This window comes from Scleropages formosus, chromosome 18, assembly GCF_900964775.1.
Source record: "Scleropages formosus chromosome 18, fSclFor1.1, whole genome shotgun sequence".
NCBI lineage: Eukaryota > Metazoa > Chordata > Actinopteri > Osteoglossiformes > Osteoglossidae > Scleropages > Scleropages formosus.
Genome location: NC_041823.1, coordinates 25,363,586 through 25,382,233, shown reverse-complemented (window position 1 = coordinate 25,382,233; position 18,648 = coordinate 25,363,586). Strand labels below are relative to the sequence as shown.

General features: G+C 45.6%; 1 protein-coding gene across 2 annotated transcripts in view; it reads left to right on the top strand.

Annotated features, from left to right (window-relative positions):
* The window catches only part of LOC108919178 (mannosyl-oligosaccharide 1,2-alpha-mannosidase IC), a 147,418-nt gene that overhangs the window by 10,340 nt on the left and 118,430 nt on the right, over positions 1-18,648 (top strand). Inside the window, exon 1 of one of the 2 annotated variants that reach the window (XM_018726971.2) lies at positions 1,004-1,054. The exons of the other annotated variant lie outside the window; for it this stretch is intronic. Within the exon in view, the coding sequence (XP_018582487.1) occupies positions 1,043-1,054 (12 nt within the window). The 5' untranslated portion in view covers positions 1,004-1,042. Of the gene's footprint in view, positions 1-1,003; positions 1,055-18,648 lie in introns of those variants that run through there. 2 annotated transcript variants of the gene reach the window in all.

Here is an 18,648-nt window from a genome sequence, read left to right as displayed (position 1 = left end):
GCGTCCCAGGGCTTCACACTGTGTGAATGGGTATATCCATGGTCAGCGATGTCAGGTATGTTCACATGGCGCCTCAGCTCACCTGTCTCTCTTTGAGACATGGAGGCGTTCCGCAGCAGCGACCGCTTTATTTACTCCGAGTTTGCATGTTTAATACAGTGTTTACAGATAAAGATAATTTTTCATACTGCCGAGGCCTTGAAGATGCCTGCTTTCTGTGAAATGTCTGTCATGTAGGTGTAGTAACTTGATCTCTTGGTTCCCTCACAATTGAGCCCTTCACTGGGGGCCACATATTAGTTACAGTTTTTCTTACTGGATTAAAAAAATGCAGGAGGTTTGTATACCTATTGCAGAATGCAGTCCATTCCTTTTTTAATAATTCAAATTGTTCAGTTTTTGAGTGCTGTGGTTAAATCCATTGCTATATAGGTGCAAATTCAATAGGGAGCAGGAGGACATCATTACTGATTTGAAGGCTAATACACCTGTGATTAGTTCCCTCTTTTGTCTGTTTGCAAAGTGGTACATTCTCACTTATTCAGATATATTTTAGACTCATTTAATTTCTTCCTCGCTAATCAGTGTTGCAGCCTCCTTGGTGCATTAGGTGCTTCCTCAGTCTACTAATCCCAAGGTTGTTCAAATATTGGGTCGTGAGCTCAAACCAGTCCTTTCATCTCTTTAGGATTCTGTTCTGTCTACTTTTATTTTCAGGGCAGTTTTAACCCGACTACCTCTGTTCAAAGCTTTGATTAAGCACAGTTCAAGGAGGCCTTTATAATGTAGCTGTAACACAACGTATGAGTATCATTTATTTGTTCATTTTTTGGCGGCCTTAAAAGAATGCGCTCCTTTTCACTGAATATTTCTAGGCACTCTGTGCAAGGGCTATAAATGTCAGTTTTCCATATAGTACTTCACTGTCTTTTGTGCTTATTATTTTCAGGTTAACTTCTAGTGATGAAGCTGAGACTAATATAATGGTATGAGATTTGTTCTCTTCACAGATGGGTTTTGTCATTTCCTGCTGACCAGACTGATGATTCTTTGGGTAATACATTTGATTTTCTATCGAGAATGCATATTTTGACAGTTTCGGAAGTGGTGATTCCCATCCCAACAACTCTGGATTTCTTGTCATTGCCAACATGGGGAGGTGGACGGACAAATGGTGAAGGCATCACTAAGAGTATTTGAGTGTACTAGACCTGGGAAGCCACCTATTAACGAAATGTGGCAGTGTGCTTTGTGAGCAGTCTGTGAACAGCTTTGTGAACCACACAGGCATGGCCCAGCCACCTCCTGTACACCATCACCTCCGGGCCTCTGCCTGGTCTCATTCTGGGCTCTCCAATTAGCTGGTGGCCGGTGGGTATTCTGTAGCAAGAAGGTGGGGCTGCTGATTGGACAGGCAGTAAGGAAAGTCTTAATTTCCAGTCCAGGCTTTGATGACACCATTCAGACATGGGGTACAATGAAGGGAGAAACTGGGGACTCGATTGTCCAATGGGCTGTTGGCAGCTTTGGGCATGCGGGTGGGAGTTAACAAGCTCAAGAATGAGGTGTTTAAACACCTAAAAGGGATGGCAGAGAGACATTTTACATTGTGGCTGGTTGTGCAGTTCCTGTCAAGTACTGTGATAAGATTCTAGTAGAAATCTAACATCTGTCATGTCAAGCTAACGTTTTCCTTTTGGGTTAGGAGCTATCAATGAGAGACCATCTCCTCTGATTCATGATAAGCTTTACCTTGCTGTCAAAATTACTCTTATTTATTTGTTGGCCCCCAGCTCATCACATGGCTGCTGATCTTTTGTTATGATTAACAGTGTAATTATATTGTATTGTTGGCAACAGACGTTGCCATTGAAAAGCATTGCGTCCTAAAAGTGCTGTGCTGTAATGGTGTCTACCAAACAGCAACCTGCAATCAGCAATGAAATATTAGGGTATCCAGGCTATGCAAACACACTTACACAATGAGCAGTATTTGTAGAACCCAGGGGCAAAATTTTGCAACTCTCCCTTGCAGTTTAATGACCCCATAGTTTTTTTTTTTTTTTTTGCGCTACAGATGATGATGTGTAAAAAGAATTTGGTTACACTTGGAGATGATTGAACACCAAGCCTTTAAGGGCTTGAGGGAGTGGGGTGGAGTGAACGCTGAAAATCGGGCAGACGTGGAAAAACAAGACTAACCAAACACATACGTCTCCTTAATTGGGGAAAGCACTGGGAAGTTCTAAGCACACCTTGCATTGCCAGAGAGACTGGGTCTGTCACCTTGCTGTGTTTGTCGTCAAGGGCCACAATCATTTTGCTTGTTGCCTGGCAGAAAATTTGTTCCTCAGATTCCACCAGACTTTGGAAGGTGTCTTGTAAAAGTGAGCAGACTGAGTGGAAGGAGTCCTGTGGGGTTGATGGGCAGGTCTAGCACTATTCTCTAGCCACAGGGCCATGAGAGTGATCAAAGATGGCACACTAAGTACTGTTTACATGCCCCGCTGGTCTGCAGCCTGTGTTTATGCATTCAGGTTTTGGATTTCGTGAGGGCGACATTGTGATGTGCTTAATGCATGTTTGCCGGTGAGTGTCCGAGAGAACGACAGCATTTGGCACTTGTCTCGGCTACCCTAATTATTGCTTCTTAGCCCCCTTCCCCAGCTTAAAACAATCATGATTGTGAGGTCTTTTTTTTCTTTTTTTTATTTGAACTGCTCTAGGCAGTAACAGTCCTCTGGGTGTTTTATTGTCTCTTTCTCGTACAACAGATTCATTTTGCTGGGAAGGTCATCAATTATTTATAATATGTCAAGCTGCCTGCTTAGCCCAAGTTCATCCTCCATCTCTACCTCTTCCTTCATCTTCTGTGTGATGCCCTGATACCAGACTCCCACTTGCACTTCATCCATGCGCTCAGCTTGCTGGTGGGTGGCACAGCAAAGCCCCTTCTCTCGTGAAAGTGAAGTTGTGAGTTTGCATCCCGTGAAGCACCCTGCTTATTGTACCAATGCAAAGGCAGTATAACTTTAACTCCTATAAATGGACAAAAAATCTGTGTCAAAAATTTTGAGCTTTATAAAATAGACTTTTGGATGAAAGGGTCTGCAGAGCATTTGAATGTAGTGATGATATGGACCACACTGCTATGTGGCAAAGGACCTATTAGTGAAAGAAGGTGGGTGCAGCCTGGGGGGGTGGGCTCCTGTTGTGCTTCCCACTCCAGGGTCGGGGTGCAGAACTGCCTTTGCCTTTTGAAGGATCACAGGCTTTCCCTTTCAACTGCAGGACTTTAGTCCAGCATCTCTGTGTCCTGACAATGTCACTTAAGGTCAGAAGTCTTCAATATCCATTTAGTGACTGGAGGGCCGGTTTAGGGCTAGTGATTTTGTATTTGACTTTGTTATTTACAAGCCATCTGGTAGACAGTATTCTGGAGTGAATAGTGTAGATTATACCAAATACTAAAGAAAGGCATGCAAAGCATGTTACTAGACAAATATTAAAAACAATAACAACCTGTATGCTGACAATTGTAGTTAATCTAATCAAAAGCAAGTCAATCCAATACATTTAGGCTACAGAAAGCACACTGAAACAGCATAATTACAATACTCAGCACTCAGCAGCCAGTGTTTGTTGGTTTTATGGATCTTTGAGGGGAATACAGAAATGTGGGCCCTGCAGGGGTTGGGGGAGGAGGAATTACTACAGTGGGAAATTGGGTAAGGCATGGTGTTCAGCCCTCTGAACGCAGACGTTTTGTGGAATGTTTGATGGAGAGTGAGTAAGAGTTATGTGTGTTTGTGGGCATGATTCTCAGTTGTCTTTTAGGACAACAGCAAAGGTTGAAGTCCAAATAGCAGAGACACCGGAAGGGTGAGAGGGTGACCAAGGCATCATTTGAGGGTGTTCATGACCAGAGGGGCAGAAGCAGAGAGACTGTCTGGAAGGGTGATAAGGAAGCAGAGAGAGGACAACAGAATGCTTGGATCCAGCCGTGCAGAATCAGAGGTTTTATGTCTCACTAGAGCAGGAGACAGTGCAGACTTTGATTCTGACGAAACCGTAACGGAAATGGGTTTGGAAGGTGGGCAAATATCCTTCTGCAGTGACCAGTCAATTCCTCCATGTTCTTCTCATCCCTTTTATTTATTGCTGCATAAGGAGGTGTGAATTCACTATGCATTAACATACGTTTATTCATTTAGCTGGTGCTTTTCTGCAAAGCGACTTACAGTTTTAAGGTACATACAATTATTTACCCTTTTATACAGCTGGGTAATTTTTACTGGAGCGATTTAGGGTAAGTACCTTTGGGTCCAAAGGCAGCAGCTGCAACTGCTATACTACCAGTTATGCAAATTAATAGTTTAGAAAATTTTTCCACTGAAAGTGATGTAGTAGGTGTTAATTAGACGCAGTGACATTTTAGTATAAGATTGAGAGCTGCAGTAACCAAAATCATCTCTGGGGCTTTGGATTCAGTGCTGCCTTTTTTGGGTTTAAGAGTGAGCCTAGTAATGATGTATACGACCAGCCTGTAGTGTACATAGTTATTATCACTTAGAAATAAGTAGATGACAAGAGGAAGAGTCCTGCACAGACCTCAGTGTTTTCCTTCTGGTGAAACCAAGGTCTCCGTCTGTGTCTGAGCTGATGGTTTTCTTACTTCTAAAGTAAGAAGGGCAGCTGTTTCTTCCTTGGTATGGTGGTAGCGTACGGTCTGGCACCACTGTATTTTAGCTTGGAAAGTGAGGAAACGTGACTGGTTTTTGGTGCTGTATATTCAACCAAGGTCTGCTTTGGGATCTGGCAGTGTCTTTCGGCCTTCCAAGTCATGGAAGCGAAGGGCCTATAGTCTCACTAGCTGCGCTGTCCAAGCTGCAGCCACTGGCTGTCCAGTAATCCTGACTGTGTCCCCAAGTCCCTTCGCCAGGTTGAGCCACTGGGCTGCCTGTTTCCGCCTGGCTGAGTTCTTGGATGTTCAACTAATATTTTACAGAGCTTAGTTCATTTTTTTTTAACACAGTGCTTAGTGCACAGGCCCTGAGGGTAACCGCATCTCCCAATGTGCATTAACATAAACACTGGGGTCCTAAACGAACTAAAAAGGCTGAACAACTCCTTTCCGACATGCTTTGAATTCCTTTTTATGTTCAGTGTGTTTAAATCTCATGTGACTGTATGGGACTAAATATGCAGCTCCCCCTCCACACCAGCCTACTTCTGGAATAAATTATCAGTGATTTGTTAATTTTCAAGTTATTTTCCTTTCCCTCACCTCTGGGGTGCTGACAGAGATGTTTAATTAGGAATGTCGCCAGTACACCGTCTCAGGTTCATTCCCCGCTGTTTTTTCCGCTTGGCTCTCATCACATGGTTGTTGAGAGGTAACAATATTTCCATATTCCTGCAACCAAAGGTGCTACCAATGTGGAGAAATGCACATGCAGCAACTGTTAGGGAAATCGGGGTACTGCCTCCGGATAACAGATAACATTGTCTTAGAGGACGCCTTTTAAAGGAAATGAACTTTATAGATAGGAAAAAGAACAGAAGATAATTTCTTGTATGTGAACCTTTTTAGCTGACTTTTTCTCTTGGGTTTTGTGGAGTGGACAGGAAACAGGAAGTTGACACAGCACTTACTCTGATACATATCTGACGAGGTGGGCGTCAAGCAGGAAGGACACTGCAAGCTGCTGTGGTCAGTTTTGCCAGCCAGTGCTTGTCAGGGTCAAAAGCCTGTGTTGTGTACACATGCACGCACACACATTCACACACTTGTGCACAGAGAGCCTGAGCGGTATATCATAGCCTTGATGATCTGGGCCATTGTCCTGGGATGAGATATGCTGTCTCAGCATCTCTGGCCTGTTTTTGGATGCTGTTATTGCGGAAGAGGGGAAAAAAAAAGAGATTTAGGTCTGAGGTAGTGCTTTCCCAATCTCGCGGCCAAGGTTGAGCGTTAAATCCCAAGTCACCTCTCACCTCCAAGCCAGCTTGCTCTGTTTCAACCCCTCTGTTTTCCCCACTGTGCTAAATCCCCTCATTGTTTATAGACCGGAAACTCTAAATCATAGCTGAAAACTGTGACACAGTCCTATTTGTGCTTTTATGCCAGTAACCTGATGTTCAAGGCACGAAATGAAGTCCCTAACTACCTTACAGTAAACTTCACCAGGCTGAATGGGGAGTTTGTGTCGATTGACACCAAGTGGTGGGGCACTTTTGCTTTTACCTGCTTTCTCAGTTGGGCATTTATTGGGTGACAAGACTGCCTTGTGGCAAACAGGCATATGAAGGGATGGCCAGGGTAGAGGAGGAATGAAATGTATCCTGGAGGCAATAATCCAAGGGAATTTTGGCCACGGTTCCATTACAGTACCACCTCTAATGTTGTCCTGTAATGGACCAACATAATGGCTTGCATTTTATTCATGCTGGAGCACAGGTGGAGATAAAACAGCTGGGAAATCCTTGCAGAAAGATATGACGTGTGGTATATACAACTACCTTCCTGCCCTCCGTTGGGACACACATGTGAGCTCCTTTATTTGTTTCTTAATAGGGCCCACAGTTCACTGTGGGAATACTGTATCTACTTTATGCAGAACCAACTGCTGAGAGCCCATGGTGTTCCTTCCTGGTGTGCTGTTGGACCAGTGGGAGCTCACCCCGGTGCTGCAGCCTCATCCTGATCTTGATGCCCAGTGAGGTCCAACTCTGAGGACTCAGCTGCAATGGTTGTTAGCACCAGGCATGAGTCCCTCGGTTCCTGCACTGATAATGGTGATGCTGTGTTTCTCTGCTTTCCCTCTGCCACCAAGGGAAACGGCTAACAAGGACGCGGGTACAATCGTTTTGGTAGCTTACGCTGTTGGAATACACTTTGTCCCAGATGACAGTGCTCTTGGGAACCACCGAGTTATATTTCTCTTAGCTGCACCGTTCAATAGCACACAGAATGCACACTTGAGGACTCCTGGTCAAGCAGGCAGAGCTACAATCTCCTGCTCACACACAAAGCATTTCTGTCCTGTAGTGTTGCTGTTTCTGGCTGTTAAACATATGCCTGTAAGTCTTCCTCTGTTCATGTTTTGGTGGCAAACCAAAACTGCTTTTTAAAGCTACAGTTCCCCCAAGGGGCATCTTGGAAGAGGCCAGCAGCCCTGGCTAAGGAACTTATGGAGTTTTGATTGGTGGATGGCAACTTCCAAGGCTTAACTCCCCCCTCTGGGTGCCCTGATAGACCCAGTTTTGCTGTGCTCCTCTGAACTCTACTGTTGCTTCCAGTTTTCCCTCTACTGGAAGCTTCTGCATGTGCACACATAGTGCAGGTGATTACAGAACAAGCTTGTCTTACATTTATTCATTTAGCTGATGCTTCTTCTCCAGAGCATCCTTTCAATTATTTACCCATTTATATGGCTGGGTAATGTGTTACTGGAGCAATTAGGGTAAGTACCTTGCTCAGGGGTACTACAGCCAGAGGTAGGGATCAAACCTGCAACCTTTGGTTCTGAAGGCAACTGCTCTGAAAACTACACTACCAGCTGTACTGGCTATGCCCACTGTCTTCATATACCTGCCATACATGCACACTTGCATATTGAGCTCTTCACCACACACTCACTCATACACAGGCACCCTGCTGTTGTGGGGCTGAGAATGGGAGAGAGGCTCCTCTGTGACATTTTCTCTGCAAAGTGGGTGGAGTGGGGCTACCGCTGAAACTGCGCGGCAGTGGTTTGCCTTTGACGGTTTGCCCCTCCCTTCCGTTCGCCAGGGTTTGCCATCTGTAGGACTCCTCTTGACGCGCAGAGGTCGGCCTCTATTAGTGAGCGGCTGTTGTGCCCAGTCATGTGAGAAGATGTTAAATGGAAATGAAGCTGGCGGGCTAATTCAGTCGCTATTATTTCACACCCTGCTGCTTCAAACTGAATGCAGGTTAGTTTCAGTGGTGGATTTCTCACCGAGTGATAGTGGACAGGTCATGTTAGCTTATCGTCTCCATGACGTTGCTGATATTTTTCTGGCTCGAGCTGAATGTGTGTTGTACCGTTTCAGTTCAGGGAGTATGTGCTGTGTTATCATTGAGAGAATAGCTGCATGGACAAACTGGACAGAGTGAAAGCAAAGCAACCCACAAATATCCTACATCTGTGGAAAATGCTGCATAAAAACTGGAAAGTCACAGTGACTGATTTCCTTCTCAAACCACCTCATTAAATAAACTAGTTTCCAGCAAGTGGACTCACACTGTTCACTGGTACATTATGTTAGGTAGGGTGAAGAAAAGAAGTGAGCATGGAACCACACCTCCTTATCTCACATAAAGTGGTCTGTAAGGGGGTGCAGAGTATTTGCACCACGACTCAGCAGGGAAACGGCCTTCTAGCCTTTTCTCAGGTGCAAGTGGCACACTCGACTTATATGCGTTGCTTACCTGCATCTGCTTCTGTCGGAGGACCGTGGAATGTGTCCAGATGGTCAGCTTGGGAAGTCAAACAGAGTCTCTGACCAGGCTTTCGGCTAAGCAGAAAAAGTAAGTGTAATTAGGATGTTTGAAGAAAGATGAATTATTGCTTCATCTTAACTAACGCTCTGGCTGTCATCTTTTTCTTCAACCCAGTTATGCTACGAGGACTGCAGCTAATTTTGAAATTCCTTCTTAGGGTCTATCAAATGGGTCTGATGCAATTTTTTTTTTAAACTTGTTTCGAAGCATATGCCTCTATGGTCTTTGTTTATGTTTGTGAGTAGGGTGGTACCTAGCTTGGTGCAGCGTGAAAGTAATATATATTGATACTAAATAATATTAAGGTGAAGATAAGAAACAGGGTAAAGTGATGCTTACAGAGAGATGGAGTAATGAGGCCCAGGCCTCCTTAATCTCCCCGAGCAACATTGATGGCTTTGTGAGGACGTCACTGTGAATTCCTCTGTCCCCGGCTGGTGGAAATGAAAAGGCTCTGCCTCCCATTTTGTCAAGCTCCACAGACAAGACATGCTGCCAGTGTCCCCACTGAGACCCCACAGTAAGACAGAGGGCCATTGTTTTGCGCCTGTTTTTGTGACCAACAGTCTTCTCACAAAGTTTATGGGTTTTCGGTTCAAGCTGATGCCTTTTGGGCTGACTGACACCCCAGTTACCAGTGAGAGGACAGGAATGTTTTGGGGGTTTAGCAGTGACAAGTGGGTATTGGGATGTTTCCCAAGCTCACATGTTGGAAGCAAACCCTTGAGGAAAACAGTGTCAGTCCTTCTTGCTAAGAGGCGGTCTCCTTTGAGCAAAGGGGTGTTGTATCGGGGCTGGGGAGTGCTCTGTGTGTGTGGCTGGTGACTGGCACTGTATGGGAGTGGGGAGGGCTGTTGCTGGGACAGTTTGTCATTGTTTGTGATGCAGCATGATACACACACACACACACACACACACACACACACACACACACACACACACACACACACACACATTTTCAGAACCGCTTGTCCCATAAGGGGTCACGGGGAACCGGAGCCTACCCGGCAACACAGGGCGTAAGGCTGGAGGGGGAGGGGACACACCCAGGACGGGACGCCAGTCCGTCGCAAGGCACCCCAAGCGGGATTTGAACCCCAGACCCACGGGAGAGCAGGACTGTGGTCCAACCCACTGCGCCACCGCACCCCCCAGCATGATACACCTAAATGCCAAAACCTTCACCAAGCATGGTCCATGTGATGAATAAGAGCTTCCTCATATCAACATCTCGTTGTTTGGGTTGTTTTCCTTTCCCTCACTTTTTCCCTCCTGTAATCCACACTAATAGCGGAAACCTAGTTTCCCAGGTCCCTGCAGAGCCTGTATTTCGCCATGCTGTGCCTCTTCACTATGTATTTATATCCTCATTGCCACATATCCTTACCCTTTACTTTTTATTAAGCTTTTTTATTCCTTTCAGTAGTTTGTATCTATGTGCTGTGACTCAGAAATGTATGTGATGTCTCTGCTCTAACCCCCACACCTCTTGTTCAGGTTTTCTTAGCTATCAGAGATAGTTTTGTTGTTGGTTGCGATTGAGCAGTCCTGTCCTGTGTCGGCTTCTTGTATCCCCTCCCCCCAACCCATTTCATTGTGATCATAACAAGGAAAGCACTGTCTGCCCTTCATGGAATTCATTACCAGCAAAGTGGTCACAGTCGCATTGCTAAAGAAGGCCGTTTCCCCGACTGTCTCATTCCAGGCGGGTGTAAACGGCTTCCTTCTCTCTTCCACTTTGGGGGATTTCACTGGAAACAAAGCTTGCTGTGGAAAGCACCGTCGGCTCAATGGGAGGCTGCGTGCAGCAGCGGCGGGACATGTTGAACTCAGGGTGACCCTCTCAGTCCGATCACCTTGGCGATGTGTCGGGGGCAGGAAGGGAGGCCTTTGTGATTTGCACCCCCCCACCCCCCATGATGTCATTGCCTCCCTGTGCCAGACTTCTGGAGAAACTGCTCAATTTTGGGCACTGGCCCTTTTAAGCCTCATGTATTTTTTAATTGTTTGACATCCAAAGCTTTTTTTAATCCCTTCCTAATGAATCAAGGATGTCCCTTTTTATCTTTCCATCTGGTTGTCAAGTGGGTCTTTCTCTGTGGGTGTCTTAATTCCTGGGTGCTGGAGCTGTGTTTCAGTCACACAAGACATGTGTACAGCATGATTTAGTTGTAACCAAACAAAGGCTGACCAGTCTTCCTGTGCTGTTTGGAGTTCATCATGGCTAGTTTCATCTGCATGGTCTCCACCCCAGTTCTCTCAATTCATCCTTCACCATCTTTTCTCCTTGACCGCGGGTTTCCTCATCAGTTTTGCTTGCTGCCCTGCTCACTCCGGTGCTCTGTCATGGCTACGGGTGGGGAGGGGGCTGTGCCTTGTTAATAGGGGACTGACATCCAGGTGGCACGATGGCACAGCGAGTAGCACTGCTGTCTTTTGGTGCCTGTGTGGTGAAAGAGCATGTGGGGTCGATCCTCGTTCACTCACTGTGTGGAGTTTGCATGTGTTTCTTGTTTCTGTGTGGGTTTCTTCCCACGGTTGAAAGACGTGCTGTTCAGGTTGATTTGTGACTCTAAAAACACCCATATTGAGTGAGTGGCAGACAGAAAGTATGTTTCACTGGTGTTTAGATTGTCAGGGACCCATTGTAAGTAGTGTATCTAGCAGTGTAAGTCACCTTGCTGAATAGGGTGTGGGCTGATAACACTACTTAGAGTTCACTGGAAGTTGCTTTGGAGAAAAGCATCTGCTAAATGAATACTTATGGGAACATCTTTTTCTCTGGTATGCCTTCCTTAACATGAGGTCTTGTGAGGGGAGGAAACGTAAAAGATTTTTAGTTATTCTGAATGCAGTCCTTCATCTGGCTGGAGAAGTAGTCTTTGTAGCCCATCTACCAAAAGCCACAACGTTTGACAAAGACAAATTGGAAAAGCTAAACCTGCCCTAAAATCCCACCTCATCTAAGAAAGGCTACCACAGCATAATATTTATCCCACTTCCTGTGTTAATTTTGTGCCTGATTGGTTGGATCAGACACAGCTTCCTGTTTGTTTTACTTTCCTTCATCTTTTGTGCCTCCACACATTTATTAAAGTCTTTATTTCATGTTTTTATTTCTGCTTCTCTCTTCTTAAGCTGCCCGGCACTAATTAGGTAGCAGATGTTTTCTCTGTGTTTGTGTGTGTGTGTGTGTAGGTATGTCTAAGTGTATAGCCAGCGAGAGTGTTTGTTCCTTTGTGTTGGTCTTTGCTGCCAATTGCACTGATGCACCCGGGAGAGTTGATTCTTTCTTTTGTTATTCTGTAATTGTTCCTCTCTGCTCGTGTGCCGCGCACGTCTACAGATAGAGATGCGCACAGGTGACCTGGAGTGCTTATACTGGGACTGACCACACGCACACTCCGTCTGGTGCCAGCCTGCCACGTGCTGCTGCTCTCCTGTCCCCTTGAGCCAGCAGCCCTCCGGCTAAGAGCAGCAGAGCTCCAAGGGGCCCAAGGGGCTGAAGCCTCCCCAGGGTTCGGTTAATTAGAATAACGGTCTACATTGTGATCGTGCTGCGCCAGATGACACAACAGCTGTTGTGTGAATGCTAACTGATCCTGTTACGTCAGTTTATTGTGACTTGTCGAACACCTGGATGACTCTTCCACTGTCTGAGCAAAGGAAATTACTGCTGATACCCAGCATGCGGTGCCATCTATCGCTGACAGAGGACAGTGGTTTTTTTAGCTGCAGAAGATGAGAAATAGTGAGGTCAGACATTTTTAGGTATGCTTTAGCATATTTTTAAACTTGGTATGGCAGCATCTAAGTATTAGTTGGCTGTGAAATAGTTATGTCTTCCAAAAACCCGAGCTCTTTCATAGTGGAAGGAACTTCTCTTTAAAGAGAAAAATGTTGTAATTTTAGACATGGACACAAGGGACATGCTAAGGGTGGGATTTGGTTTTTTGTTTGGGGCAACAAGTGCTGTAGTGGTTAGAGTTGCTTCATGGCACTTGCAGAACCCAGCTGCAAATCCCGCCTCCTGCTGTAGTAAACCTGAGCAAAGTACTTAACCTGAATTGCTCTGGTAATGTTAGCCAGCTGTATAAATGGGTAAATTGTTGTAAGTCAGTTGACATTGCAGTTCGCTTTGGAGAAAAGCATCAGTCAAATAAACATAAGTCTTTATCATACACTCTCAGTTAGACACAGTAGGATTCACGTTAATGCATTGTCATTGGCGTTGCAGGGGTGTTGCGAGACTCTTTGAGCAGTGCTGTTCACCAGTGAAGCCGTGTGTGAATTACACTGCACTCCCTTCTCCTGTTGGAGAAAAGTACAGGTTGCTATGAGATGAGGACCCCTTTGGACAGACATTCCCCTTCCCCTTCCACCCAACTAACGGCCAGTGTGAGATGCTGGTGGCATCCAGTGCATTATTTCCCCAGGAGGACTGACTTGTCCTCTGTGCTTTAAAATCACATGTCCGTGTTGCAATCTCTCTTTCTGTTGATGTAATACACTCTGCATGTGATGCACTTTTTTCTGGGATGTACATTGCTTTGGATAAAAGTGTCTGCTAAATGTAAATGTTCACTGGCCCACTTCTATATACGTAGGTGTAACTGCCCCCTGGTGGGCAGATGTGGAGTGTGTCGGAACGAGGGCAGGCTTGAGCACAAGGAGCACCACCTGGATTCAAAACTTTGGCACACACAGCTCAGTCACAGAACTCTGTGCAATTTAGAAACTATGTGCAGGTCTGTGGGTGTTTGCCCCAGATAACATAGGCTGTTCCTTAAAGCTCCTGGTCTTGCATGATGTCATTGTCAGCGCTCACTTTGCTGCTGCAGGGTCCTGGCAAGGTCATTGATCCTCAGGCCTATAGAAAATGTATCCTTACTGGTTTCTTGCTCAGAGCTTCCTGGGATAGGAGAGACTCCTAGAGCATGTTCTGAGGTGCCTTATGCTGCATGGAGAGCGTTAGTGCCTACCGGCAGATATAGAGATGTCTCATTTAGGCCTCTGCTTGTCAACCCGATTAGTCACACTCGTATATGTGGTTGGCGGCTTGCATAATTTAGCCCAGATGTAGTGTGGCGCTGGGGGGGAGTGGAGCAACGGAAGCTTTTACTTCAAATCCCCACTCTTTCCACTATGTTTGGAGCTGGTAGTTCACAAGGGAAGATGTGGGACCAGACATTTATCAGGGGAAGTCTAGGTTTGGGAATGTATCACTGGGTTGTGTCTTTTCTATTCCAAAGTGCTATTTTTAAAGTGAGCATTGAGTAAAAGAGCTTCCATATCTTGACTAAATGTAGCTCGTTTTTCTCTCTGCTGTTAAGAAAAGATGCTAAGTGGTTTCCTAGCAGTAAGTTGCTCCCTTTAAAAAAGTTTTGATTGTGGTGTTTGCCAGTTGCACAGAGTTTTTTGATTACTGTTTTTTTGATTACTATAACCCCCCCCCAGCTTCAGTCACCAGATTCTCAAATGTTCTACTGCTTTTTCTGGTCTTTATTGTTGATTGTGTATGACAGTGGTGACTCGCATTCAGAGGGTGTGAAAGTTAATACACCATCAGATAGGCATCCATTGGGAATGTTAGGTACATGCTAACGCCTGTTTGTGTGTGTGTGTGTGTGTGTGTGTGTGTGTGTGACAGAAGGTTTGGAGAAATGCCACATGCATGCTCACATCCCCCCACTCACCATAAGCGAAAGCCTTGGTAACAGCCTGCTTCTTATGTAAACATATGGGTTGTCATAGCAATTCCTGCCGTCAAGGGTGCTTCAGACACAGCTGAAAGTCACCTCAGTTTTGTGTGAGGCCTCACGGAACAGGCACGCTCTGAATAACCGGGATAACATTCGTGTCTGAAGGTGTTCAGCATTTTGGGGCAGAACCTCAGCATCAAGTCAGAGTTGTCGTAAATTTCACACACGATATTGTCCGGCAGTTTTCAAGTGCTCTTCTGTATATTTCCGCATCTAAGTTGTAGGCTATAGTTGGACCCGTTTCTGTTGACAGATGGCATAAATCCCGCAAGACTGCTGTTTTCTCAAGCAAAATGATCCAGTAGGACCTTTTGGCCCATGTCTTTCACCTCTAGTTGTACGGTTCCAGCAATGTGACCTGACCTGTCTCTTTAATTTACTGTGGCTGGTCAGAATACTGTGATTGTTGCTGCCATGCCGGCTTGCCTTGGCACATCTCATCAGCCAGAACATCACATGGATGTGAAGAAAGGGTCATAGAGCAGAGGCTGATGAAACACAGTCTTTGGGTTAATGGATGGCCCTTATGCTACACACACAGCATCCCTCTCGTGTCCTGGTAAACAGTGTTCCCACTGCGAGAGTCTGTGAGCCGGGTGTCGCTTTCCAGGGAAATAGCTGGTGATCAATTAAAAGATGTGCATTGTAGCTGGAGCTCACAAACAACACCCATACCCCCATCAACCGCCTTGTACTCAGGCAAAGTTTTTGGTCTTTGCCTTGAACGAGATGGAGGAAATGCGATTCCAGGTGATCGGCAGAAATCATCTGAATCCGCCTGCAGGAAACCAAACGAACAAATAAATGATCTTGTTGCATCCATCTCAGCACGGGCCTCATTTTGCATGTCCGTTTTGTCTCTGCTGTTGAGCAGGGATCTTCCTCCTCATCTTTTAGATGTATTTTGTTTGATAATGGGCAAAAGGAGTATCCACTTTTTTCCACTTGAAATGGACTCTTGCTGGCATTCTCTGCTTATTTTTTAAATTTTTCAGTCAGTGGTATAATTAGTTAGTGTTCCTCTTTGTACTTTATATATTCTTTGAGTGCTTGTCATGTACCAAGAGGTAGCCCGATTTCAGACACACAGTTCCACAAAGAGATGGCATCCCTCATGAGTGTCAGGTGGCAGATGGGGACTTCTGGTTCTGCTTGTGAATGTGGTCACGCCAAGCACGACCTCCACTGGTGCTGGTTATGCTACATCCTCCTCTGCATCCAGCACATTGTGGCCCATTCATTTGAATAATTGTCTTAATTGGATTTGTTGTTGACTGTTATTGCCTGCTAAGGAGACAAGTGTCGCTGTTTAATAACTGATGCCAAATAGCATGTGATCAAAATGCACACATAAATACAACTAGTGTTCCACTTTTATTGATTTAGCAGGCGCTTTTCTCCAAAATGACGTGCAATGATTATTTGCTGTTTAGATGCCACTTATATCAGGGCAATGCAACACACTTACAAAAGGCAAATTATACTGACGCCTTCACCTGAAGCATGTCTTTGGACTTTAGGAATAAACCCATGCAAGCATGTGGAGAGCATGCAAACTCCACACAGACGGAGAACGATTTAAACCTCGCCCAGAAAGACAGGTGAGATGCTGTAAAGCACCAGTGCTACCTGCTGTGCCATTGTGCTGCCCATGGACCTCATTACCCAGCACTGACTTGTGCTTTTTCTGTCCACAATTAAGTAGTTAATTGATGACGACTTCCAGGGAGATTGTGTGTGCTCCAGAGGCCCTCCTCAAGGGTTTACTTGTGTAGATGTTATTGAAGATTAGTGGAGATTTCTACAGAGGTCATATCTTTGTGATGGGGATGTCATGGGGCCGAGGATGTGCTGTCTACCTCCTGGTCCTTTGGGAGTAGACTGGTCATCACCACTCTTTCTTGCTAATGTGGAAGGATGGCAAGGTGTGTGTCTCGTAGGGTTTCATAACAACCCTCCTAAATCCTCTGCCCACTGCACAGCCTTGAGCTTCCAGTCTGCACATTTGAAATGCTTGTCTGACTCAGCCTGTCATCTACCAAGTCCATCCTGGCTGCTCGAGTGACTCAGGAGTGATTCAGGCATATAATCACTCAGGGTTTAGCAATTAGCCTGCAGGTCAGCTAGAGGCTGTTATTCAAGTGGTGCTCTCGTACAGGTCACCAGACCAGTCACATGCCACATGTTTGTAGGCCTGTGTGGCTTGCTAAGTGAAATGTGATTGTGAGATAGCAGGAACCTTCTGCTTATTATTATAGCTACCTATCACATGCACATGAGCAGCGGGGCCCGAAGCTCAAAGTGACATTTTCTAGAAGGTTACTTGCAGTTGCTTATAGATTTCTTACATTTTTACATTACATTTATTCATTTAGCTAATGCTTTTCTCCAATGCGACTTACCACATTAAAGTACTTAAAATTTTTTACCCATTTATACAGCTGGGCAACTTCTACTGGAGCAATTTAGGGTAAGTACCTTGCTCAGGGGTACTACAGCCACAGGTAGGATTCAGACCTGCAACCTTGGGGTCCAAAGGCAGCAGCTCAAACACTATGCTATCAGCTATATAAATTTCTTATTACTTATATACTGGGGGTGCGGGGGCATGGTGGCGCAGTGGGTTGGGCCGCAGTCCTGCTCTCCGGTGGGTCTGGGGTTCGAGTCCTGCTTGGGGTGCCTTGTGGCGGACTGGCGTCCCGTCCTGGGTGTGTCCCCCTCCGGCCTTACGCCCTGTGTTGCCGGGTTGGCTCCGGTTCCCCGCAACCCTGTATGGGACAAGCAGTTCTGAAAGTGTGTGTGTGTGTGTGTGTGTGTGTGTGTGTGTGTGTGTGTGTATATACTTATATACTGTAGCTGTGCTTTTTCTTGTAGTTTGGTAAAGGCTTGACTGTGGTCCTCAGTAGAAATGTTGTGTTTCCCTGATTTTCTGTGAATGTGATTCCATCTCCTCTGTTAACAAGGTTTCTGTGGTATTGCTCAGTCATACGGCCTGTTGCTGATAACAATATGCTGGAAAAAGCAGAGCTGTGGTGGGGATGTCACATGGGGTACAAGCAGTTCAGAGCTGTGCTGGCCAAGGAGCAGCAAAGTTAATCATACAAAGTGAGCCATATTACTCTCAAATGCATATCGAGGTGGAGAGGTGTTGTTAATCTCCTGTTATTACCTGCTGTCAGAGGGGTGGTTTGAGAGGTCGGACCCTAGGGTTTCTGCTCCTGTAAGCAGGGCGCTTGTCTGACAGACGACCCTACAATTTTTCCATTGAAATAACAGAAGAGTCTGCAAATTGTGAGACAGATCGCTAATACTCCATCACCTACTTGAGATGGAGAATTTGCAGATATGACACTGATGCTGTAAATGCCCTTTCGGGAGGTCGGTGCACTATTGGTGTCACTGGAGAGATCTGGGTTTCTAAATAGCAGACTACTTGAACCAGTGGGCATACAGGGAAAGGTGTGGGATGACTGATCAAGTGCCTTATGATTCGGCACATTTTCGGAAGGAGACAGGATTTCGGAGGTCTCCTGTCACTTCTTGTGCTATGCCATGGCTCCACCTCCTGTTAGCTCACACAGTACAGATGTAGTGAGCTGCTTTCTCATGAGATCACTGTTGTTACACAGTTCAGTCATGCTTATCTGTAGCTCTTGATCGGACCATTAGTTGTAACCATATGTTCTGTTTAGTAATTTGCTTTGTTCAGCGCTTCATTTACAACTCCAGTTTGTTGATCCCTGTACCACCTAGTTCCTCCTACTTGCACTGTTCTCTAGAACAACTTTGAATACGGAAAGCTCTGCCAGATTCCGGATTAATCATGAGTTTTTCTTTTGGATGAATTTGATCCTCTGACTTTGCTACTAGCAAAGTCTTCTGGTCATCTGTGCTTAAATGAACATTTACCCCTTTAAATAACTGGGCTTCTAACATGCTGTCATGTCAATGGCCTTCTAATATGTATTTTATTTGTATAGCAGGAGTTTTGGTAGAGTTTATCGTAGGAAAAATGTGTGCTGAGATACCATGTCTTTCACATTATATTTGAGATTGCTGTCTCTCTTTCAGTCTCTTTGCTGGCTCTTTAAGTACATTTTAATTTTCTCCAAAGCGACTTAACGTTGTTAAGCGACTTTCAATTACACACACACTTTCTGAACCACTTGTCCCATATGGGGTCGCGGGGAACCGGAGCCTACCCGGCAGCCCAGGGCGTAAGGCCGGAGGGGGAGGGGACACACCCAGGACAGGACGCCAGTCCATCGCAAGGCACCCCAAGCGGGACTCGAACCCCAGACCCACTGGAGAGCAGGACCCGGTCCAACCCACTGTGCCACCGCACCCCCCTTTGACTTT